Consider the following 26,254-nt stretch of genomic DNA (forward strand, 5'->3'; position numbering starts at 1 on the left):
TATTAACATACATGTTGAAATAATGCGATCGTTCATAGATGTTATGTAGTGTATCTGTAGGAAATAACGTATATCATCTTATCCGCATGTAATCTTATCATAACCACTACTGCGTGTGTAAATATAACCTTCAGCATATTGGTTCCGCATTGTTAAACTGACACCTATGAACAAATCATAACATTCAAAGTAGATCGTGTGACAGTGTTATTTATGAGTGATTTAAGATTATCTGACATATATCGTATCTATACACCGGGACTAACAGATTGTTTCAACTGTTCTGTAAGTTTATTTATATGTTCACTTGATAAGTCTCCTCTTAACTCTTGGGACATTTTGAAGCGCATGGGAGCTTGGCTATCTCACAGTAAAAAAAAAAACGAAAAGAGTGAACTATATAATGGCCCTGAATGTGAACCATAATTTTCAATATCATTAAACCTTTTTTTTTCTAAAAACGCTTCTGTATAAAGACGGAAATCCTTTTTCTGTCGACTAACATTCGAGAGAGTATCAGTATTGTAATGGCAATATAAAAATCAGTTGATACTCAACCACTCACCCTTTAATGAAATATATATTTTTTATTATATATAATTTAAAAAAACTAAAACATTTCAGTTCCATTCGGGGAAACAGATATTATGGACATATTTATATTTCAAATCGTCAGATTTATTTCTCACTAGAAATCTGTTTCACTTTCCTTTGAAACAATTGATCACTTTCAAGAAATTTTTCCCCGTTTTAACAATAGATGAATGAAGGGTGCACAATCACATCGCTGAAAGTGTTAACCTTCCCCATTAAAAAAGAAAAATCACACTGTAAATATTTTGCAGATTCATATTAAAGTGACAAGAGATACATTATGATAAGTATGTTAAATGGTGTTGCGATTCTTGCATAATATAGTGGGTCTTTAGTTTTAAATACGATTGCTTGACATAATAGTGAAATAGAAAATACTGGATTTTCTTGAAATTAATCAATTCACCCGTAAAACATTTGCGAATTTACATTGATGTCTGATTTCAAAAAACAGTAACTTTCTACTTTTACTTTCATTTTCGTGCTTTTTCAATTGTTATATGAGTTCAGATTAAACGACCACTGTATAAACGACCTGTTTAAAAAAATCTGAGAACTAACGATGTGTGAGAACAAAGAAAACATTTTATTGACGGTGTTTCGTATCATACTGATACCCTAGATTCAATCCCAATTGTTTATTATGAAACAACTGCCCTATATAAATATGATAGATACGTTATAAACAGAAAGTCAAATACGGAAATTCATTTTTATCTTCATGCGGAAACTTGTCGACATTTACCAAACGAATTGTATCATCTTTTCTGTTTTAAGCCAGATGTTTTGAATAACATTCATGTTACATAACAAACTACGGTACATTTTTTTATACAATATAATATCTGATTTATTTCCTAACTACAAAGCAAAGATTCAATGAAAAACAGATTTTTTAAATCAATGTAATACTAGTAGTACAGTATCATAGATGCAAATATTTAAATATATATTCTGTACATAGATATTAAAAGTACCAGGATTATTATTGAGTACGCCAGACGCGCGTTTCGTCTACCATGTCTACATAATACTCATGTAAGGATTAAAATAACGTTAAATTTGATTGTGGTTTAATTTTCAGCCATATCAGATGAAAACATAGAATTTTGAGAGTAAATCTACTTGATTAAACAATATGAGTCATCGACGAGATTATAGAGGAAGCTCAAGAGGCACACAAAATCATTGGATGCAACGTCCTCCGCCTCGAATGCAGACAGGCCTAAATCAGTATGCACGTTACAATCAACATCCACAAATGCCACCACCACCACCACCACCTCAGTATGGTCAGGCAACGATGCCCCCACCTAATATGTATTCAAATCAACAGGCTAATCAACCAACACAATGTAAGAATTTTTCAGAAACCCTTTTTTTTTGGTATGGTCGAAACAACAATTGTGTTTTGCAAACTCTTAGTGTATAGCAGGGGGAAAGGATGACACGATTTCATCAATTGCATGAAATTCAAATTCAGTAAATAGATGTAAAAATATGTGGTATGAGTGCCAATGGGACAACGTTCCATCCAAATCACAGTTTGTAAAAGTAAACCAATATAGGTCAAAGTACGGCTTTCAATACGGAGCTTGAAAGAGGTCCAAAATTGACATGTTTAACCTCGCCGCAATTTTGCGCCTGTCCAAGGTCAGGAGCCTCTAGCCTTTCATTTGTTAGTCTTGTATGATTTTTAATTTCAGTTTCTTGTGTATAATTCGGAGTTTAGTGTGACTTTCATTTTCACTGTAATAGTATATCTATTTTTAAGGGGCCAGCTGAAGGACACCTACGGATGCGGGAGTTTATCGCTACATAGAAGACCCATTGGTGACCTTCGGCTGTTGTCTGCTCTATGGTCGGGTTTGTGTCGCTTTGACACATTCCCCATTTCCTTTCTCAATTTTATAGTGCAAAATCATACAAACAGTAAAACCAACGGTTTAATCTATAGTGGATTCAAATTTATTTGTTGGATACTAATTTTCATTGATTTCGTGAATATAGGTACACCACGAATTTAAATGTTCAACGAATAATATAGTGTCAATAGGCTTTGTAAATAGAGATTGGCAAAACCACGAATATGCAAATTTTCAACATTCCACGAAAATTGATACCCACGAAAATAAATAAATCAACTGTATATAAAAAATGAGAAATGAGAAACACTTAAGAACCCCATCAATAAACGACACCCACTGAACATCAGATACACACTATATAGATATAAACAAGTAAGGTAATGATACGGCAAATTTTATCCCCATGAATTCAGAATATTTTCAGAAAATAGTATAAATCTGAATAAAACTTGTTGGTTGTTCAGATTATAAATTTACTTGTCCTATTTCAGTAAATACTTTCATTATTATGTTTACGTTTTTTTTTTTGTTGTTGTTGTTTTTTATTTTGCATTTTAAGCCATATAAGAATTCATATGCATACATACTTTTTTTTAAGTGGCGACAACATATGAATATTTACCTTTTATAAATATTGTTCTGATAAATTATATTTCCTATGCACACGGTTTGTTAACCTAAGCGTAAATGGTACAGGTTTTAAAAAAGCTAAAATATTCTTTTGACATATTGACCCTTTTTTATATCTTGCCTTTGATGAATTTGAAGCAAATGTTCATTTTTGCTTGTGTGTTCGTTAGTGAAACCAGGACCCTCTCTTCTTTTCCTCTGTGTTTAGATTTATAAGACTACGTTCTAATATGACGTCCTTACTTCATTTTGTAAACAAAGCTATGTTCTACTAAGCACAACATATGATTAACACATGCGCACAAACTTATGCTTACATTCCCGTTATTATTTTTCTTTATGTCGTACTGAAATATATACATTTTAGCAACGTACAAACATTTTTTTATTATTTAAAAAAAAAACAAAAAAACATATATTTACCATTGTTTACCCTGTTATTGGTTAATTAATATGGTTTAATATGAAAATATAATACACATTATCCACAGGGAGAAAACGGGAAAACCTAAAATTTCGTAGGTATTTTCTATAAATAATGTATTTGTGCTATTAAATAAAGACAATATTAGTATACCGCTATTAAAGATGTGGTATGAGTTGCAATGAGAGAACCCTTCATCCAAGTCAAATTTAGTAAAAGTAAACCATTATAGATCTATGAGTGTGACTGTCCCTCTTGTATCTTTCGCCCCTCTTTTTCAAATAAAGACCTTCAACACAGAATTAAAATATATAAGGCAACACTCGCACCAGCAAAGTGGAGAGGGATTATTATATGTTTTGATAACTTGTTCTCAATCAACTATAAATAAACATGTTTAAACTGAGTTGAAATCTAAATCTAATTCAGCACTTGTTCGCTATAGATATGTATGTACCGGTACCGATGCCCCAACAGCAACAACCTCCACCACCAATGCCACCACCGATGCCACCACATATGCCACCACAATACATTCCTCCATTGATGTCACAACCAATGTACCAACCAACGAATCATGGGTCGACATCAGGTACCGGTATTACAAATGTCTTTTCCATATATCAAAAGAACATTTTTATGTTTCCGTCTTTTGACTCTAGCTTTTATAATTTTTCGACAGGTTACCTTTTATGTGGTAGGACATCCTGATACTCGGTCAATGACGAGCAACCAAAAATGAATTAAAATCAAATATTACATTTGATGCAATTTATGGAGAAAGTTAACTGTTTTCCGATGATTTAGTCATCTGTAGAAAGCATTAAATAGTTAACCTTCTCTCAAAATTGTACCGACTAAAATATTGAACTTGGCCGGGTACGGAATGTCCTAGGGAAGGTAACCTTTCGAAAAAAATATAATTTACGGAGTAAAAAGTCGGTGATATGAAATTATCTATTGGTTTTTTCCTTCCGTTGCATCAAGTTTAAATTAGCTATCACTTTATCTGATAATACATGTTGGTGAATAGTTCTAGTACATTTAAAATGTACAGAAAAATAAGCTATCGTCTATAAAAACCTCTCTATTAAGACTCTTAATCTCTATAACTACTATGCTAATTTTTAATGACTTTGGTTGAACTTCGACAGGGGTGCTATCGTATCTGTTTGTTCCCGATTGACCATAATTTTGGCTGTCATTAAATATACTCTAGATATTAAGTTGAGCTTAATGGTCAAACGTGCTCTCAGAATTTAATGCAATTGTTGATATTTTTTATTTTAAGCATACGATTTGATGAAAATTGGCGTGAAGAATTATTTCATTGGCTGCTGCAATTCAAAAGTTGTTGATACTATATCATATACAAAATGATTATTGAATGAAATGACAAAAAAATAGACCTTTAAAGTTAAACTTAGACGAATTTTGCTTTTCTCTTTCAATTGTTATTTTGTCATAGAGCTCATGGCGTGTATTGTGCTTCTCGTATCCCTGGTGTCCAAAAAGCAAACGTACGAAATTTATTTGGGGTTATTTTAGTAACAAGTGAACAATATATCAATGATATCATCAATGTCAATTACACTTTATAAATTTGTTTTCGATTATAAATCATGACAAAATGTTAATTTGAACATTCATGTTGATTTTAATTTGAACAAAAATTAAATTACGCCTAGTTCCAAGTTACATCACCTTGAAACTTAGTACTACTAAAATCTATATAAATCCTTTCCAGAATAGTGCCATTTATCTTTTATTCTCAGGATTTTAGAATAGTTATCAAAAGTACCAGGATTATATTTAGTACGCCAGACGCGCGTTTCGTCTACACAAGACTCATTAGTGACCCTCATATCAAAATATTTATAAAGCCAAACAAGTACAAAGTTGAAGAGCACTGAGAACCCGAAATTGCAAAACGTGGTGCCAAATACAGCTAAGGTAATCTATGCCTGGGATAAGAAAATTCTTAGTTTTTCGAAAAATTCAAAGTTTTGTTAACAGGAAATTTATTTAAATGACCACATTATTGATAAAACAGTTGTCTTGCGGATAATATGAATAAGGATTAACACAAGAAATACACTGTTCTAATTAGATCGGAAGAATAGCTCTATAGCAATTATACTTAACAAAAGTTAAAATTATTTTTAGGACATTGTCATTGGAATAGTCATAATGGTGTTCAACCAACAGAATATGAAACTCGAGACATAAAACAATCATCATATGTACCACAAGGACAAAGAAAATCAACACAGAAAATTAAAGACAAAAGAGACAAAAATAAGGTTGATCCGAAAAGAGAAGATGACGGATCAAGACAGATAAAGACGACTAAAGATGAAAGATTTAAAAAACTGAAATCATTATTGGCAGATGACCCAACAGAGGTCTACCAAAATAAAACAGGTTCACAAGATAATGACATTAAAAGGGAACATAGCCAGAAAAGTAACCGTGGAGGTAGAAGGGACAAAGGACGAAATACACAAGAAGATGAAGAAGAACATTCGGGATCTTCAGAAGATAGTGAAATAGACAGTGATGACTCAGATTGTGAATCTCAAAGCGATTTTAGTGACCAGCAGTCGAAAAAATATGACAGGGGAAGTCAAAGAAATCTGAGAAACATCACATCACATGGTCTGAACAAAAGGTTTGTAAAATCATCAGAAAGTGTCAATACTATAGGTTACAGAGAAACCAAACAGAGCAAAGGGGGAAAACGTGGTAATTATAGACAAAATGAAAATACGAACTCGGATCAGTCATTTAATATTTTTGATAGTCATCATGGGAAGCAATCTGATTTTCAAAGAAGTAAAGGAAATGGTCAAAAAAAGGGAAGGGGAGGCAGTCAAAGTATGAGTGATAGCTTGAATGAACCAAATGCAGAAGAAGATGATACGCTAGGCCAACAGAAAAGAGGACTGATAGGTAGAGGTCGCCAGAGGGGTATGGAAAAACGTGGTGGAGATAGATTATTAGAAAATGATCAGACGGACACCTCTGATGGACATAAAAATTACCAGACTGATAAAAGTCATAATCGAGTAGAGCGTAAGGATAGAAGTCAGGGTCGTCGAAAAGAAAAATATGACAAATTACAATCTGAAAGGGACGACACAGAGGACAATGAGAGTGAAATACCAGATGTTGATGATATTGAGGTATTTAAATTTTTGATAAAAAATTTCAAGGGAGGTTGTTCATTTGAAGATCTATTGAAGAACTGTCATCTTTTCCCTTACAACTCTAACATATGTCTTTGGTTCAAGAAACATAGTCGAAGATTTCATGTTTTCTGGGATGGAAAATCCATTGTTTATATCCAACCATTTTTCAGGGATGCAAACATTTGTGCCATTTGGAACAATAAAAAAAATTCCGGTCAATGTGAAAACACTTCGTGTCATTTCTTTCACGTTTGTCGTCGTTTTATCCGAGGTAACTGCAACGAAAGTAATTGTTCGCTGTCCCATAGTTTCAGAAGCCGACACAATCGTCATTTAAAGAAGAAACTTGGCATAAGCGATTTTAGTGAAGCTGACATAAAAATTGTTATAAATTGTAAATCCCCATCACTTTGTGTAGATTATATTTACAACAATGGGTGCAAGATAGAAAATTCAGAAAAAAGATGTCCATACTTACATTTATGTCACAACAAAGTATTTAGAAAATGTGAAGACCCATGCAAGTTCCAGAAAACGCACTCTATCACTCAGTTCCACAACAAATGGGTTCTAGAATCGTTTCATATGAAGGAATGGGAAGAGGAACGAGTGCTTAAGACTATATATGTACCACCAAGACAAAGAGTAGAAAGTGAAAAATATTCCGATGATTTTGACCCCAGTCAAGTTGAAGATGGTATTGATGATTACAATACATATAAGGACGACAGCGACGTCAATGTCAGTACTGAAAGTCTTTCGGGTACTGCTTCTGGTCCGGTAAAAGCATCCCAAATGGTGATCACTTCTGATATCCAAAGTAAAGAGAACTTAACGGAAATTGACAAACCAAATAGTGGTCGAAGAGCAAGATTTGAATCAACAAAAAATATAACTTGTGGGATTGTGGGTAAAGATGATCTAGATCTATCTAAAATGTCTACATCCAAAATACTATTTAAAGATGGGGACGAGGATGATAACATAAAAGAAAGAGAGAGGATAATGATGCAAATGTGGGAAGGTGAGGAACACGGCATGAATGCTACAGACAATAATAAAAGGGTCAAGCCAAAACCAGCCAGTCGTAACCCATTAGATCCAGATTACCAGGAAACAAACCCATCTTTATTGAAAGACGAAACAGAAAAATCCAAAATCTGCTTATTTGTGTCAAAAGATAAATGTCCATCGCAATCATGTAAAAACCACCACCTACCAAGTGGATTACCGTACTTGTGGCAATTAAAGATATCTGAGAAATGGGTTTCTTTTTCTTCGGAAGAGAACGAGATCATAGAGAAAGCTTACTGTAATCTACAAGATTATGTAGTAATGGAAGTAAGTTTTTATTATAATAAAATGTTTCAATATTATTTTTGATAATATGTTGAATACAGTCAAGAAGTTTATGAGATTATTCCTGACAAACCTTCGATTCAAAAAGCATAAGATCGCTTTGCAAGCGCATTTAACTGTTAACAATATCTTGATGAAGTTCTGAACTCTTATATTAAAATAAGAGTATGTGAAATATTGCAAATGAGACAACTATCCATCAGAGTTGTTAAAATCAAATGGTAGTAAGCATATATATATATATATACGCAACCTGAGGTCTGCAGCAATACGAAAAATCAATACCATGTATAGTCGGCTATAAAAGAGGTTTTTACTGTGGTAAACTGGGGACCTTGAGACATATTTTATTCAAAACAATCAATGAGTAAACATGTATCTAGTTTTAATGTTAGTGACTTTTTAGACAAAATCACTGTTAGGTTAAAGATCTGATATTCAATCTTTAATAAGAATTATTCAGCCAGACTTTTTACCAAATGATGTCTTAGTATGTCATGGTGGTTTATAAACTTAGAGATACTTGTATTTTAAATGTACTTTCAATTCTTAGAAAACTTAGAATGTTTGCATCTCTAGATCTGTTATCCTGAGTATGAAATTGATAGCACTTTTTGTGACCTATATCAAACTGATTATATAAAAAACTGGCATTTTAAGTGTTCTTTTATGCGTAATTATTTAGGATAAGATGAATAATGCACACTCATCAAGATTTGTAATGGCAGAAAAGACTTTTTTTGAAACTAATGTTAAGCATTTTATAATTCAGAAAACCGGTAACAGAATAAGTTACCATATTTGGTTTGCAAAGATGCATGCCGTGATATTAAATGTTGATGACCAAGCAGTTAGTGGGGACAATCAGTGGAAAAATGTAAGACGGCTCAGTACTCATTCATTCGCTGAGAGGAAACCCTCAGTTGATAGCTATATAACACAGTGGAGGTGGTATTTGAAAGATGACAGTGATAAATGGACTATGTTTGACAAGGTCAGATTATTTCATCTTAGTTTTTTAAGAGCGATGAAACCTTGATAACTTTTGTTTCATTCTTATTGTTCACCTGTTTTACCATTATAGCGAAAAGGGGCAACAGCCAAAGTGGATAATAAGGTTTTCTTAAAAATAAAAAATTGTTTTGTTGATTTTTATGTTCATTTATAAAAAATATGCCAATTACTATAATAAATTATATTCTAAGAAATAATAGAATGTTTTAAAGACAACAGCGTATGAAGACATTTCTAATGTGTAAAAAATGATAAATATAATACTAACGAAGAAACAAGATAAGGAAACTGTTTTCACAAATTCGAACACTAAGATTGCAACTTCCCCACACAAAATTGATCCTAGACGGTGTAAAACCTTGGACGTTTCCTACCTGTTGTGTTACAAAATATTTCTAATTTTTTCTTTGCAAAATACGGCGTCTATGACCCCTGAGCAAACTTTTTTTAAGGTGAGTGTGTTATGTATCGTTGAATCTTATACAACTCAATTATTGTCCTAAAATTGAGTATCATATTGTTATAAATGGGTATTGATAATAATCTCAAAGAAACAACACATTTTATATTTCTAAATTTTATTGGGATCAATATCTGAAAACCTGAAAAATAATGGTCTTAGATGATTTTCATACACTAAGACAACTTTGGCAATCTCAATTTGGGGAGATCAAATTGCATATGTTTATAATAAGTACCAATTTTATTAGATAACACAAGAACGTATAACTAATATACGTCCTTGGATAACATAACATTTAACATAACGTCTATCAACTTATCAAGTTGACATAGCGGTAAAATTCAACTGTCAGTGAACAGGCACTTCGATCACGATTTTCACGGGTCTACATTAAATTCACACTTTCAGGGGATAATGGGTTTATAAAACATGTTTGTCGTTACCTATTCATTCAGTCTCAGTGTTATTTGACACATCTTTTGGGTAGTTTTCCCTTAAATTCCATCGTGGCGAGTGCTTGTTTACGTATATTGGAAGTTGCCATTCCAACGAATGGTCACTTCCGGGTAACGGTACTTCTTTATAAAGTTATAATAATACATAAAAGTATTATTAAGATATGATTAAATTACTTGCTGGCCTTCCTTTTACTGTGTAGGATATTTAATAATAGGAAATAATTACGTTAAGTACGTTTTTGTGTAGCGCCGTTAAGGAACTATTTTGTGATTTCAATGACGTCATATAGTAACGTAGGTGATAAGGCTACGAGTATGGAATTTTAAGGTTTATATTTATTATGTCACTTATTTATTGGAATTAAAGGCAAACTTTCGCGATTTTATGTATTTATAACGACATTTTGGGACATGAGCCAGAGTTTTCCTTGGTATTTCAAAGTTATAGTAGATTTTCAGTTCTGTGAGTCGCGGATGTATTTCACCGTCAAGTATAAATACGGCGTCGCACTAGCACTTTGGCATATCGTATCTGGCTATCAAGCAGAGCAGTACAATAAACCAAACAAACCCTTAAAGTCAAGCAAGCTATTTAGGTACAGGATGCATTTCGATATACAGCTATTTCACCTTAAGCTATGCGATAGCATTTCAAGCCTTTATTTATCTTTTTACATCTTTTGGAATATTTAACTAAAAGCTCACATAAGGACGTCTAGGAACCAAATATCGCTTTTATAAATATTCCCGCTTAAGCAGGTCTTCAACAGGAAGTGGCTTCATATTAAGACAAGATGAGGAACCAGTTCAATGTTTACAGTTTCTCATAGCAGTTTTTGGCAAATTACACAAATTATTAAAGATGTAAAGATACGATGTCCCACCACGTTGACAACTTTCTTATATCGTAGTTTAATGAAATACGTATATTTCATTCTCTCATTATTGTATTGATAGGATAAAGTCTTGTAAATCTGTATTTATAAGTTATATCTGGGGTTCGGAAGGCCAGCATCTTACTATTACAATTTATGGTTATACTATGTTATTGCTGATATTTGCATGCGTTATTTATTGAGATATACATGCCTACTGGACAAGAATAAAAGTCACTCTTTTACGCTGGATTCTTCATTTATATATGATTATGCTGGAGTCAACAAACTACACTCAAAACAAGACAAAGTAACGGAACACTATCAATAAGCAATCATACGGAATTAAAAGTACACTCGACCCCTACTCGCCCGCCTGTAACAAACTGGTGTCAGAAGTGGGATGTCACAGTCCAAAGTGGCATCCAGGATGCGAACCTCACATTTATTTTTAAATTCAACTATCTACTAGTATAGCAATATAATATGTCAACGTCTACGATAAAGATGGATCTTAACGTGGTGGAAATTTAATTTTATTACAATAATTATTGTACGTTATATATATCTAGGTTAGAATCAGTCTAAGTCTCAACATGGCCGAGTCGCCAGATCTGGAAATCAGATTTAGATCGGAAGAGAGAGAAAAAGAAGCAAGGCATGAAAGAAATACCGAATTTGCAGATGCAAATGAAACTTTAGAAGAACACAGAGCAAACGTATATGCACATGGGGAGGGAGACGTAAATAGAGAATATGGCATGTCTGGACAAAGAGGACAAAGGGGGATAAATACTGACGGATTCCGATACAACAACCCACACACAGTCTCTATTAGACCAGAACCATATGATGGAGGAGAGGATTGGGAGGAATATATTTCACACTTTGAGGTGTGCGCCGAACTTGGGAGATGGCGGGACGCAGACAAAGTATTAGCGCTAGCGGCAGCATTAAGGGGACCAGAAAGGACATTTTACATTAGTTTAGAACAGACTGAAAAACGGGATTACGGTATTTTGACTCAGAGATTAGGATTACGATTTGGGAGTACAAGACAACAAAACAGATGGCTTTCTCGTCTTGAAATGAGAAAAAGGAACCCAGGAGAAGCAATAGCGGCGTTGGCGGACGATCTTCGCCAGATGGCTCAGAGAGCTTATATTGATCTTGATGCAAGGGCTCAGGAAGTATTGGCACTTAACCAGCTGTACAAAAGCGTTACACCTGAAGTAAAATACCAATGCACTAACCAGGGATGTAGAACTGTTGCAGGAGCTGTAGAGGTAATAGAAAGATATGAAGCTATAATAGGAGATGGCTCATAAAAGAAGAAAGGCAGTGTCAGAATGACAACAGATACACATTTAGGAGAAGCATCTAATTTTTCACAGGAACCTTCGGAAAACCAATTTCACGATAGCATTGATGGACTAACAAGGAGGATTTCCCAGCTTGAAGGTACAAAACAGAATTATAGCAACTCTTGGCAAAATAATAACAACAGAAGGCCTCAATGGGGAAATACTAATAACAGGCAAGCTAAATGCTTCATTTGTGAGAGCACAAGTCACTTATGTAGATATTGTCCATTTTATCTTCGATACAAGCAAGAAAATGCAAGACATGACAATACTGGAGGACAGCAAGGCTCCAAGGACCAGGATAACAGAAACTCACAAAGTCTCAACCAGGGAAACTTCAGTTCCCCATTGGCTCGATAGACCGGGAACCAGTGGGAAATTTACGGTCACAGGAATTAAGTCACAATATTAGGATAGGACAAATGGGAAATACATGTGGTATTTGGGATAACGGATTTTATACTAAAGGATACCTACAAAACTTACCTTTGACAATATTAATAGACAATGGATCAACCTCTTCTATATTAAATTATAAAATTTACAGACAGTTAGCTGATGTACTGAAAAACGCAATACTAGAACCAAGCACATATAAACTTTTTGATGTAAATGGCAATCCTTTATGCTCATACGGGACACTTAAACAAAAACTCACTTTAGGGACAGCAGATTTTAACACAGAATTTCTGGTCTGTGATATCAAACAAGATGCGATCTTGGGGCAGGATTTTCTATTGGATCATATAGACAAAATTGATTATAAGAGACAGATATTATCTACAAAGGATACAGATATACGTTGCTGGATAGGAGGAGAAGCAAATGCAATATGTAGAGTCATTGTAAAGGAGACAGTCACTTTGCCGGGAAAATCTAAAATGCTCATTCCATAAAACTCAGAAAAAGGAAACAGAACATAACATCACTAGGGGAATTTTAGATCCACACCAGGAAGACATTAGAGTACAATTAATTAACTTTCGGGAAGAACCAATTACTGTACATGCTAAGGAACAGATAGGTGTATGTGAGTCGTACTACGAAATGCCAGCGGTAGGAGTATGCAATTACATTGGAACAGAAGGGACCAGTTCAGACAAGCTACCATCACATATTGAGGACCTATTTAACAGAAGTATTGTACATTTACAGGAAAAAGAAAAGCAATACCTGAAGGAACTTCTTCAGGCATACTCAGACGTTTTTGCAAAATCAGCGGATGATTTAGGGAGGACTAATAGAGTACAACACAGGATAAATACAGGAACTGCACATCCGATAAGACAAGCACCTAGGAGGCTACCATTGGGGAAAAGGGAAATAGAAAAAAAGGAAATAGTCAAAATGTTGGACCGAGGAGTCATTAAACCATCAAACAGCCCTTGGAGTTTTAGGACCGTACTTATAGCCAAGAAGACGGAAGTACAAGAGTATGTGTGGACTATAGAGCTTTAAATGAAGTGATCATTAACAAAGACGCCTATCCCTTGCCTCGTGTGGACGACTGCTTAGATTCGTTAGCAGGAGCCAAATGGTTCGGATGTCTAGACTTAAATCAAGGTTTTTATCAGGTGGAGCTCTATCCAGATGACAGAGAAAAGACCGCATTTTCGACCAGTCAAGGACTCTTTCAGTTTACAGTCACCCCATTTGACTTAGCCACTAGCCCAGCAGTTTTCGAAAGATTAATGGAGGACGTACTTAGAGGACTTCAGTGAGAGGAATGTCTCTTGTACATGGATGACATAATCGTTCCAGGGGCAACATTTGAAGAAGAACTACTTAGGCTAGAGCACGTATTTCAAAGAATGAGGGAAGCAAACTTAAAATTGAAACCATCAAAATGCATTTTGTTTCAGAAAAGCGTCAAATTTCTTGGGCATGTAGTCTCAGAGCAAGGAGTTCAAACCGATCCTGAGAAAATAGAAGCAGTTCAAAAATGGCCAGTTCCACGGAATGCAAAGGAAATAAAGAGCTTTTTAGGACTTTGCTCCTATTATCGGAAATTTGTTAAGGGTTTTGCTGATCTATCCAGACCTTTACATAAAGCATGTGACAAGGGGACGAAATTTATTTGGACAGAAAACTGCCAGCTTGCTTTCAACTCACTAAAAGAAGCACTAACTACACCACCAATATTGGTTTACCCAGTTACAGACAAAACCTTCATTTTGGACACAGACGCCAGTAATTACGCAGTAGGAGCCGTCCTCTCACAGGAACACGATGGTCGTGAGCATGTTATTGCATACATGAGCAAGGCACTCAATAAGCATGAAATTTCATACTGTACGACTAGAAAGGAGCTACTAGCTGTAATCATTGCCTTGAAGAATTTTCATCCATACGTCTATGGTAGACCAGTTTTACTCAGAACTGACAATGCAGCCGTCAATTGGCTTCAAAGTCTGAAGGATCCTACAGGTCAGGTAGCAAGATGGCTTCAGACATTAGGAACATACAATTTCAAAGTTACTCATAGGGCAGGAAGGAAACATACAAATGCTGACGCAATGTCAAGGAATCCATGTAAGTCATGTAAACATCAAGAGGATTTAAATCAAGCTGAAAACGATAATGATACGGAGAAAAGTGAAAAACCTGTAGAATGCCATTCAAATTTAGAAAAACAAGAAGAAACAGTAAAACACTTTGCTACACCCCTCACGGAAGCAGATGAAACAGCAGATATCACTGAAATTACAGGGCTAATTCCAGGAAATATCCGAGCTGTAACAAGGAGTCAACTCAAGGAACAACAGAATGAAATGAAAGTCAATGAGGCACTTTTAGGGGGTTGGGAACCATCGGAAATAAGACAACAGCAATTAGAAGATGACAATATTGGGAAAGTATTTGCAGCATTTGAAAGCGGATCTCAGAAACCACCATGGGAAAGTATTTCAAGTGGAACATCAGCATTGAAAACTCTTTGGGGACAATGGAACAGATTAGAATTGCATGGAGGAGTTTTATACAGAAGGTTTGAGACAAACAATGGCCAAACAGCCCGAAAACAAATGATTGTTCCTAAGAGTCGAACACAAGAGCTATTACACTATTTTCATGACGTACCATCAGCTGCTCATTTAGGTGTGGACAAGACACTGGAAAAGCTCAAGAACGGATTCTATTGGCCTAACATGAAGGAATATGTTCAAGCATATTGCCGTTCATGCGACAGTTGCTTTGCAAGAAAACCCAAGAAAGAATCAACTAAAGCACCCTTGGGTACCTATGTCTCAGGAGAACCAATGGAAAGAGTAGCATTAGACATTTTTGGACCATTGCCATTAACAAAACGAAACAATAAGTACATCTTAGTCATTTCAGATCTTTTTACCAAATGGACAGAGGCTATAGCCCTACCAAATCAGGAAAGTTCAACGATTTGTACCGCATTTATAGACCATTTCGTAACAAAATTTGGAGCCCCTCTACAACTACACTCAGATCAAGGAAGAAACTTTCAAGCCGATATTTTCCAGAGAATGTGCAATCTACTAGGCATTCATAAAACCAGAACTACGAGTTTCAGACCACAATCCAACGGTGGTGTGGAACGTTTTAATAGAACACTTGCTTCTATGTTATCTATGTACTGTAAACAAAAACAAGATCAATGGGACCAGTATCTACAACAGGTGATGATGGCATACAGATCTTCCGTACATGCATCTACTTCAAAGACACCAAATTCTATGCTCTTTGGAAGGGAGGTAACTTTACCGCTGCAGGCTGTGATTCCACAGCCAGATACTGAAATTCAAGAAAACCGGTCACCAGATGACTATGTGGCACACCTACAAAATAAATTAAAAGAAAATCATGCATTTGCAAGGAAAGCACTCAAAAAGGTCTCTATATATCAGAAAAAGAGATATGATCTTAACGCCAAGAAAAGAATCTTTAAAAGGGGGGAAGCTGTTTGGATTTACGACCCAATAAGGAAAAAGGGAGTATGCTCAAAACTCACACCTAAATGGAAAGGACCATTTATAATTGAAAAGAGAATAGATGATGTTACTTACCGAGTAAAAAGAAGCTTGAGGCAGCCGTCGACTGTATATCATGTGGATCGTTTAGCACTGTATCAAGGGAGGAATGTACCATCGTGGGCAAGCAGATTTCGAAGAATGATGAATTTAGAGGAAGCAAATAACGACCAGCAATTGGATAAGCCAGTTGGCTAAATGTTGGAGGAATATTAAAGGTCCTCAGCATTCTGTACCTGTTCATACTTTTATTTTTGGATATACTGCAGTATATATTTTTATGACAGATCTGTCGGAGAGCGATTTGGGGGTGGTCTGATCAACCACTAGTCAAATCATTGAGATATAGGATAGGGATCCTGGCTGACTAAGGAGGAGCCTAGTAGTCGAGTTTATTTTGGATATGAACAGTTATAGATATTTTTGGAGTTGTTTCGTTGGTGTTATTTGCATGGTTTTGAGTTGAGTTTACTTGCCTACGGATGCTGGCCTTCCATGAACACATTTATAGAACGGGACGGGGGGAGGATTTTAACTTATTATATAAACAATACAGGGAATTAATGGCAGTATTCCTTGTATTTCAGAATGAGTTCAGTGGTATCGACAAAATGCTGGTTATGCCCGGAAACCTATGAAAAGAAAAAGGACCTGAAGAGCCATGCCATCTCCGAGCATTCGGTGTGCAGAGTTGTTTGTCCATGGTGTGTAGATAGTGAGAGGACGTTTGGCAGGATGTCGGAGCTCACCAAGCACAGTAAGAGAAAACACAATGATCTAACCATAGACCTCCTGGAGGGTGATTTCTTTACAGAGCCTAATGGATTTTGGTTAGCCAAGCGGCCAGATGATTATGTTAGAATTATAAAGCCTTCAGAATGGACGAGCACCATTGCCATCAGGACCAGGGCAGCACTGTTGGGATGGGTGGAAGCCACCAAGAAGGAGGGATCAGACAAACATAAGAAGTCATGGGAAGAAGGATGGAAGAAAGCACTGGGTCATTCTGTTACAAGTAAGCAGCCCACCAGCTCTAGGAAACGGAAATACAGTCCATCCAGACCTCTAGTGGACCTTCCTGAACTAGCAGTAGCCAGGATTGACCTATCATCTAAGGGGAACATAGGCTTTCTTAGAATGAAGGAGTCGTCAGCAGAAATATGGTTCAAGGTAGAAATGGTACATTGGGTCATGGAGGACTCCAGGGAAAAGGACAATTTGGTTAGGAGAATGAGCATTGCAAAGACAGACCATGAGCCGCCACAAACTTGGGGAACAGAACTTAAGTTGTCTGAGTCAAAGCACACCTTGAATCAGGTAACCAAGGCGTTGGGAATTGGTGAGAGACATGTCAGGAAGCTGTTTAGGGGAAAGGTGACGTTTGAAACCAAGTCCAGGAAGAAGGCAGAGGAAACAACCAGGGAAGAAAGTAGTAAATCCGATATTGGAGAAGAGCCAGAGTACGAGATAATGGACTCTATTGGAGAAGTAGACAACCTAGAAGTTATATTGGAAGAAAAGGGACAACCAGAAACAGCTAAAACCATCTCAACAACACAGGAACCATCAGAAAAAGTTGCAGATGTCCTACCAACAGCAGAAAAGAAAAAACCAAGCAAGCCAGTACCAATTCAAGACAGCCCTCTTAAGAAACTAGACAACTAAGAGAATGATACATATTTACCAATGCTGAGTGAGGACGAGGAGGAAGAGGAGGAGGAAGACAAGGCAACATCAGAGAGGTCAGATGAACGAATCATAATGGTGAGCCATAAGGAAGTGTTTGATATTGACACTGACGAAGAAGAAACTACCAATATATCACTTAGGGAGAGGGCGGAGAAGCTATTAAAGGCAGGAGGGATGCCCCTATTTCCACCAGGGAGGAGACAATGGGCCGGAGAAAGGATGCAGGTGTCGAGTAAACCAACACCAATGTTCTGGCCGCCCAAGGAATGGAGGAAATTGACAGCGGATCAGAAGCTGACAGCCTGGAGGTTCGCTGCCATGACCTTGGCAAGGGAGCATGGAGTCGACACGGTCAAGGAAGAGAGAGACGTACTTGACAAGTATGCCATGCTTGCCTTGCCAGGTACTGCGTTACCTAATCAACCTGGAGAAGACTTGATTATAAAGGCTCGTTTGGCCAATTACCACTTGTTGAAGGATATCTGTCTTGGTAAACTGGAAGGAATTGAAGCTTTGGAATTAATAGATATGCTGGAAGCCGCAACCCGATCAAAACCACAAAATGACTTAGTTAAATTATTATGTAATGTACCTCTGAGATTGTCAGAAGATGTTAAGAAGGATAAATCGCATTAACTGTATACACTTTTTTTACTATCTAAGATGACAACGACCATCACCAAGAAGAACCGATCAAGAGAGACTTAGAACTGTCAAATTTTATTGTTATTGTTCTTTTGTGTTTTAATGCTTTTAGTTCATTGCATATATTTTATCATGTGTACAATACAAAAGAGAATTCGGGAGAATTCTTTTTTTTTATTGGGTGGGGAAAGTGTTATAAATGGGTATTGATAATAATCTCAAAGAAACAACACATTTTATATTTCTAAATTTTATTGGGATCAATATCTGAAAACCTGAAAAATAATGGTCTTAGATGATTTTCATACACTAAGACAACTTTGGCAATCTCAATTTGGGGAGATCAAATTGCATATGTTTATAATAAGTACCAATTTTATTAGATAACACAATAACGTATAACTAATATACGTCCTTGGATAACATAACATTTAACATAATGTCTATCAACTTATCAAGTTGACATAGCGGTAAAATTCAACTGTCAGTGAACAGGCACTTCGATCACGATTTTCACGGGTCTACATTAAATTCACACTTTCAGGGGATAATGGGTTTATAAAACATGTTTGTCGTTACCTATTCATTCAGTCTCAGTGTTATTTGACACATCTTTTGGGTAGTTTTCCCTTAAATTCCATCGTGGTGAGTGCTTGTTTACGTATATTGGAAGTTGCCATTCCAACGAATGGTCACTTCCGGGTAACGGTACTTCTTTATAAAGTTATAATAATACATAAAAGTATTATTAAGATATGATTAAATTACGTGCTGGCCTTCCTTTTACTGTGTAGGATATTTAATAATAGGAAATAATTACGTTAAGTACGTTTTTGTGTAGCGCCGTTAAGGAACTATTTTGTGATTTCAATGACGTCATATAGTAACGTAGGTGATAAGGCTACGAGTATAGAATTTTAAGGTTTATATTTATTATGTCACTTATTTATTGGAATTAAAGGCAAACTTTCGCGATTTTATGTATTTATAACGACATTTTGGGACATGAGCCAGAGTTTTCCTTGGTATTTCAAAGTTATAGTAGATTTTCAGTTCTGTGAGTCGCGGATGTATTTCACCGTCAAGTATAAATACGGCGTCGCACTAGCACTTTGGCATATCGTATCTGGCTATCAAGCAGAGCAGTACAATAAACCAAACAAACCCTTAAAGTCAAGCAAGCTATTTAGGTACAGGATGCATTTCGATATACAGCTATTTCACCTTAAGCTATGCGATAGCATTTCAAGTCTTTATTTATCTTTTTACATCTTTTGGAATATTTAACTAAAAGCTCACATAAGGACATCTAGGAACCAAATATCGCTTTTATAAATATTCCCGCTTAAGCAGGTCTTCAACAGGAAGTGGCTTCATATTAAGACAAGATGAGGAACCAGTTCAATGTTTACAGTTTCTCATAGCAGTTTTTGGCAAATTACACAAATTATTAAAGATGTAAAGATACGATGTCCCACCACGTTGACAACTTTCTTATATCGTAGTTTAATGAAATACGTATATTTCATTCTCTCATTATTGTATTGATAGGATAAAGTCTTGTAAATCTGTATTTATAAGTTATATCTGGGGTTCAGAAGGCCAGCATCTTACTATTACAATTTATGGTTATACTATGTTATTGCTGATATTTGCATGCGTTATTTATTGAGATATACATGCCTACTGGACAAGAATAAAAGTCACTCTTTTACGCTGGATTCTTCATTTATATATGATTATGCTGGAGTCAACAAACTACACTCAAAACAAGACAAAGTAACGGAACACTATCAATAAGCAATCATACGGAATTAAAAGTACACTCGACCCCTACTCGCCCGCCTGTAACAATATGTTTGCATTACAGCCTCTGGGTTAAAATCGCTGTGGTGGATTAACATTTTCAGTGTATATCTTACGATACGATGTTACTGACTTATTCAAATGAATCATTGGTTTTGTAAATGTAACCAATATGTAAGGGTAAAGTACATATCTGTGCTCGTTTAGTTTGGTTAACAATCGACATTTTCGTGAGCAAACAGAATTGAAAATAGTCGATAATTGTTTTTGTTCATTTTTCTACTTGTTATACATAGAATTATCAGTTTTGCATCAAAATATATATTGCATAATTTGACATTACAAATATGTTTTTTTGCTTTCAAAGGAAGTGTTTCTGTTCACCCTTGAGAAGAAGTATCAGACAAAACAGAAGACGTATTTGTATACAAAAGAGAACGAAAACTTCATGTATAGGATAGACTTTCTAAAGATGACACAAGTTAACCTGGAAACAGATGATATACGACAAATTATCAGACGTCCTTTGTTTGTTTCAAAAGATGATATACTTCAGAATCAGTTGTAAGTATTGCACAAATATTAAAATTGTTAGTATTGCACTTATATTACAATTATTAGTATTGCACTGATATTACAATTGTGAGTTTGACATTTCTATATATAATGGAAAATTTCAGTTCTAAATTCTGTTTGATGCCTTCACGCTTATAATAGGAAATATCATGCAAACCTTTAAAATGTGATTATTAAAAGAGACTTAGTGTTTTAATTTGAATCGATTTCACAACATTTTGACAAATTCAAATGTTTTTCATTTTACCTAATTGGTTGGAAAGAACAATACATATCTTTAGTGACTTTACGACTACTTTTAAATTTCATTAAATCATCAGCATGATATGACTTATCGAAAATAACAAGATGTTTTTTTCGATAATTTATGTTTTTGACAGACATTTTGGACCTTCATTCATCACAGGTCATCTTTTTAGGTGGTAATCTAAAATCAATATTACCTTTCTTAACGGCACAATGTACATTTAGAACGAGTTACTAATGTAATCACAATGAAATAAGCTGCGTATGAATGTACTTGACACCATTGTTTCAGATGTTAAAATCACCCATAAAATATTAATGATTTTATGTCTGCTTAAAGCCTTGTTTTCTTCCTCCGTGTTGATGTCGTAAAAAAATTGGTTTGTAGGTATAACCTTTATATATCCTAACACTTTCAAATCATACGATCGCAGAAGGGAGACAACTCTTAAGAATGAAATTCCCAAAAATTAAATTTTCTTTTTAGTCCAAAGAGTATACCATTTCCAGTAGCTATGAGTACAGTAAAACCTGCTCATTTTTATAACTGGGACTGTGCACATGACTTTGAACTGGTTGAACTTGAGACGACATGGAAAGAGTACAGGGAAGTGTTGACGTCACTTACCGATACCATGGATCCAGATCGATTTGAGTTCAAGTTTATATATCGAATTCAAAATAGAAAACTATGGAGCGAATATGACATGTAAGTTTGATAGGATTTCGATCTTGTAAAACAGAAGATAGTGGTCAACATTTTGATTTCCAAAATTTAAAAACGTTAAATGTAAATCAAAATTGAAGGTAGAATACATGATAATGAAGCGGAAGCATGAATTAGGTTATATATTTTAGAGAAAAATGTCTTGTAATTTTCATACTTAAGAAATCGTTCAATGTTATTTCTTATCCAAACTTCCTGATATTTGGACAATTTTTGGACTAATCTATTGTGAAGGAGATGACAATTTTCGTTTTAAAACAGTAACCTAAATAGGGGAGGGCAATAGCTTTTTATGTTAACCTGTTTTGGCCCTTTTCAATATGTTGTTAACTGTTTTCTGAGATAAATTAAAGCTGTTAATTATTTTTAACCCATTTTGTTAACTGTTATTAGAACGTTTTCATTTTTGTTAACTGTTTTTGCAAAATCGAGGTGTTGTTAACATGTTAACGGACCCCCTATTGCCCCTCCTCTGAATATGGATTAATTCTGTTTCTGGTGCATCGATTTTTTTTCTTTAAGTGATGATTTGTTGAGAATGTGAATAATAACACACTATGAAAGCCTTTTTATTCCTGGTTATCATTTTTCATGGTTAAGGCAAAAGGTATATATTCGTTGGTTGTGTCGACTGCTATCATCCTATTTCTGAAACTTTTATCTATTATATCTGTTTGTTTTGATCCTATATTTGTGTCAATATAATAGAACTTTATGCATCATACAAGTGATAGGTTTATCTTGCTTTAAAACCAGAGTTAATCTACTATTTCTTAATACGAAAATGTCTGTACTAACTTAGGAATTTTACAGTTGTTTTTCGTACATTTGATGCATGTTGAGCTTTTGATTTTGCAAAATGTTAATAGACTTTTCGTTTTGAATTTTCCTAGGAGTCAGTGTTTATCGCTGTTTTACTTTCCACTAGACAGAATTTTTGTAATAAAATGAAATGAAAGTGATATGCAAATTTTTAGAAAAGTAGGTTTTTGCGAGATGTTGATTAACTCAAAACAAATAGGGTTTTCTATTTGAAGGCATATATTGAGTTACAAAATGTACCAGTTAAGTGTATCAATTTCTGTTTTCCAATACTTGTCAACCACATATTTGATTCTGTTTTCTAATTTGTTGATTCGAAAGTCACTGATAGGTCCTAAATAAACTCATCATAGATACCAGGACTAAATTTTGAATATACGCCAGACACGCGTTTCGTCTACAAAAGACTCATTTGTGACGCTCGAATCCAAAAAAGTTAAAAAAAAGTCAAATAAAGTACTAAGTTGAAGAGCATTTAGGACCAAAATTCCTAAAAGTTTTGCCAAATTCAGCTAAGGTATTATATGCCTGAGGTAGAAAAGCCTTAGTATTTCATAAATTGTAAATTTTGTAAACAGTTAATTTATAAATATAACCTTATCAATGATAATTCATGTCAGCACAAAAAGTGCTGACTACTGGGCTGGTGATACCCTCGGCGAAATAAATCTCCACCAGCAGTGGCATCGACCAAGTTGTTGTAAATAAACTCATCATAGATACCAGGACTAAATTTTGAGTCTACGCCAGACGCGCGTTTCGTCTACAAAAGACTCATCAGTGACGCTCAAATCCAAAAAAGTTAAAAAGGCCAAATAAAGTACGAAGTTGAAGAGCATTCAGGACCAAAATTCCTAAAAGTTTTGCCAAATCCAGCTAAGGTATTATATGCCTGAGGCAGACAAACATTTTGCCTGCCATAAAGAACTATGTGTCTGGTATATTTTATGAGTTTTGTTTGAGCATGCAGCTATAAGAACAATGTTCTGACAAATCTATGACCACAAATTCACTTACACATACTATCAATATTCTTTGTATCCGGTATACTACTGCTGCATTGTTTACATCGAGGTTCTGTTCTCAAATACTACATGTTGGCCAATGATTGGCTAAGGGCCAAACTTTATAAATTTGAATGGTATTTGCACGTGACGTTGGTTTATTTTCGTTTATTCACAGCAAGAAGAATCATATGTTAGCTGATGCTGACCAAGTTGGTAATGGTAAAACTATTGATGAAAGGAATTTATTTCACGGTACAGATTCTTTAAATACCTGCCGAGGTATTTGTACTAATAATTTTGACTTCAGAACAAGTGGTCGCAATGCAACTGTATATGGGGAAGGTTCGTATTTTGCTGTCCGTGCCAGAACTGGCAATTCATATACACAAGCAGATTTACCAACGGACATTCGTTTCATGTTTAGAGCCAAAGTCTTGGTCGGGCAGTTTACAGTAGGTAATCCTTCCCTCCGTCGACCTCCAGAAATTCCGGGGCAGGTTCATAAGTTGTACGATTCTTGTGTGGATAACGTCCAAGACCCAAAAATATTTGTTGTGTTTGATAGAAATCAGTGCTACCCCGATTACCTGATAATATACACTGACAGAGAGACAAAGCCTCCTGTGGAAAAGTCAGATGCAAATCCAAATAATACTGAAAACCCAGTTGATGGTTTGGATCCATTAGTACATTCTAAGCAAGTAGGAAGTTCAACTTCTACAACCCTACAAAGATCCCTTCAGTCACCTCCTCATTTTGCTGAAAGTTCCCCGGTAGATGCAATAGCACGTTTCGTTGAGGGTAGAAAAAGAAAAGATGATAATTGTGTTCTGCAGTAAATAAAACTTTGAAATTTATTTTGCCATGATTGAATGGTATATTCTGGTGGATGTTTTTTTTCAAGTTGCATATCTAATCATATTGTTTTTGTCGAGCCTTCGACTTATGTCACAGAAAGCTCGACATAGGGATAGTGATCCAGCGTCGGCGGCGTCGGTGGCGTCGGCGTTAGCTTAGTATACTTCTTTAAAGCTTTATATTTTAGCAGGTGGGAGACCTGGATGCTTCATATTTTGTAAATAGATGCCTCATGTTACGAAGTTTCTGTCAGTTCAATGTCCAATGTCCATGACCTCATTTTCATGGTTCTGTGAATACTTGAAAAAAAAAGTTAACATTTTAAGATGCTCTCTTATTAAAAGTAATATTATAACTGTATTTGGTATTTGCGTACCTTGCAAGGTCCTAGTGCCCTAATATTTGGTGTATGGACGGACTTTAAAGTGTACATACCCAGCTGGCAGGTGTCATCTGACCTTCACCTCATTTTCATGGTTCAGTGGCTATGAGTTAAGTTTTTGTGTTTTGGACTTTTTTCTTATAAAGTATGTAATAGGTCTACTATATTTGATGTATGGAATTATTGTGAGGTGTACATGTCTAGCAGGCAGGTGTCATCTGACCTTAACCTCATTTTCATGGTTCAGTGGCTATAGTTAAGTTTTTGTGTTTTGGTCTTTTTCTCTCATACAGTATGCAATAGGTCAACTTTATTTGGTGTATGGAAGTATCTTATGATCTATATGTCAGTCACCAAGGTTTCATTTGACCCTGACCTCATTTTCATGGTTCATTGTTCAGTGTTAAGTTTTGCGATTTTAGTCTGGTTTTTCTTATACTATAATCAGTAGGTCAACTATATTTGTTGTATGGGAGAATTATTAGGTGTGCATGTCTGCCTGCTTTGGTGTTATCTGACCTTGACCTCATTTTCATGGTTCATTGGTCAATGTTTAGTTTTCTTGGTTAGTGTAAGGTTTATGTGACAGTTGTAATAAAGCTTTATATTCAGAACTATCGACATAATATCAATGATAAGTAAAGAAGGCGAGACATTTCAGCGTGTGCACTCTTGTTTTCTAATGCAATAGTTTTGCCTTTCTCTGTAACGCGTACATCCACATAATGTATTTTACTTGTTGAAAAATAATTGCCTGATGTGTTTATAGATATATGTGTGTGTGTTTAATTTTCAGTTTTATAGTTTTAATTTTATGATGTATTTGTAAACATGATCTGACTCTTTGGAAAGCTGTCGATATGTTAACTGTAGGAGGAACACTTGGAAATCTATCTTGATGATGTATTTGTTACAAGGGTATACTAGTTAACTCACTTCTGCTATCAATATTTAGCAGTTTTGGTAAGATCACAAAGAGAAAATGGTGAACATGCTTAACTCATTCTTTTTACGAATCTATTCGGTTTTAAATTAGAATGCAAAGATTAACATGTTTTGTTTTTATAAATCGTTTCAGTTTAAAAGGGTAGTGATTTTATTATTTAGAGAGTTCAGTTCTTTCAATATGAGCTTGTGGTAGTTTGTGGAAATGTTTTGACCGATTATTTGATAACATATAACTGGTTTTAACAAAATTATGTTGTGTTCGTTAGTTGTTTTAGTTTATTTATTAATAACTTAAAATAAAACTATAGAT

At 35.1% G+C, this 26,254-nt stretch overlaps 1 protein-coding gene across 1 annotated transcript; it reads left to right on the top strand.

Moving 5' to 3' along the window:
- Positions 1 to 1,684: 1,684 nt before the first annotated feature.
- Positions 1,685 to 25,859, top strand: LOC143057713 (uncharacterized). The gene is made up of 7 exons (XM_076231081.1): positions 1,685 to 1,949; positions 3,962 to 4,108; positions 5,683 to 8,048; positions 8,839 to 9,060; positions 20,746 to 20,942; positions 21,688 to 21,909; positions 23,932 to 25,859. The coding sequence occupies exons 1-7, from the start codon at positions 1,733 to 1,735 to the stop codon at positions 24,593 to 24,595; spliced, it is 4,035 nt and encodes a 1,344-aa protein (XP_076087196.1). The 5' UTR covers positions 1,685 to 1,732; the 3' UTR covers positions 24,596 to 25,859.
- Positions 25,860 to 26,254: the final 395 nt, after the last annotated feature.

This window comes from Mytilus galloprovincialis, chromosome 13 (genome assembly GCF_965363235.1).
Source record: "Mytilus galloprovincialis chromosome 13, xbMytGall1.hap1.1, whole genome shotgun sequence".
Lineage (NCBI taxonomy): Eukaryota > Metazoa > Mollusca > Bivalvia > Mytilida > Mytilidae > Mytilus > Mytilus galloprovincialis.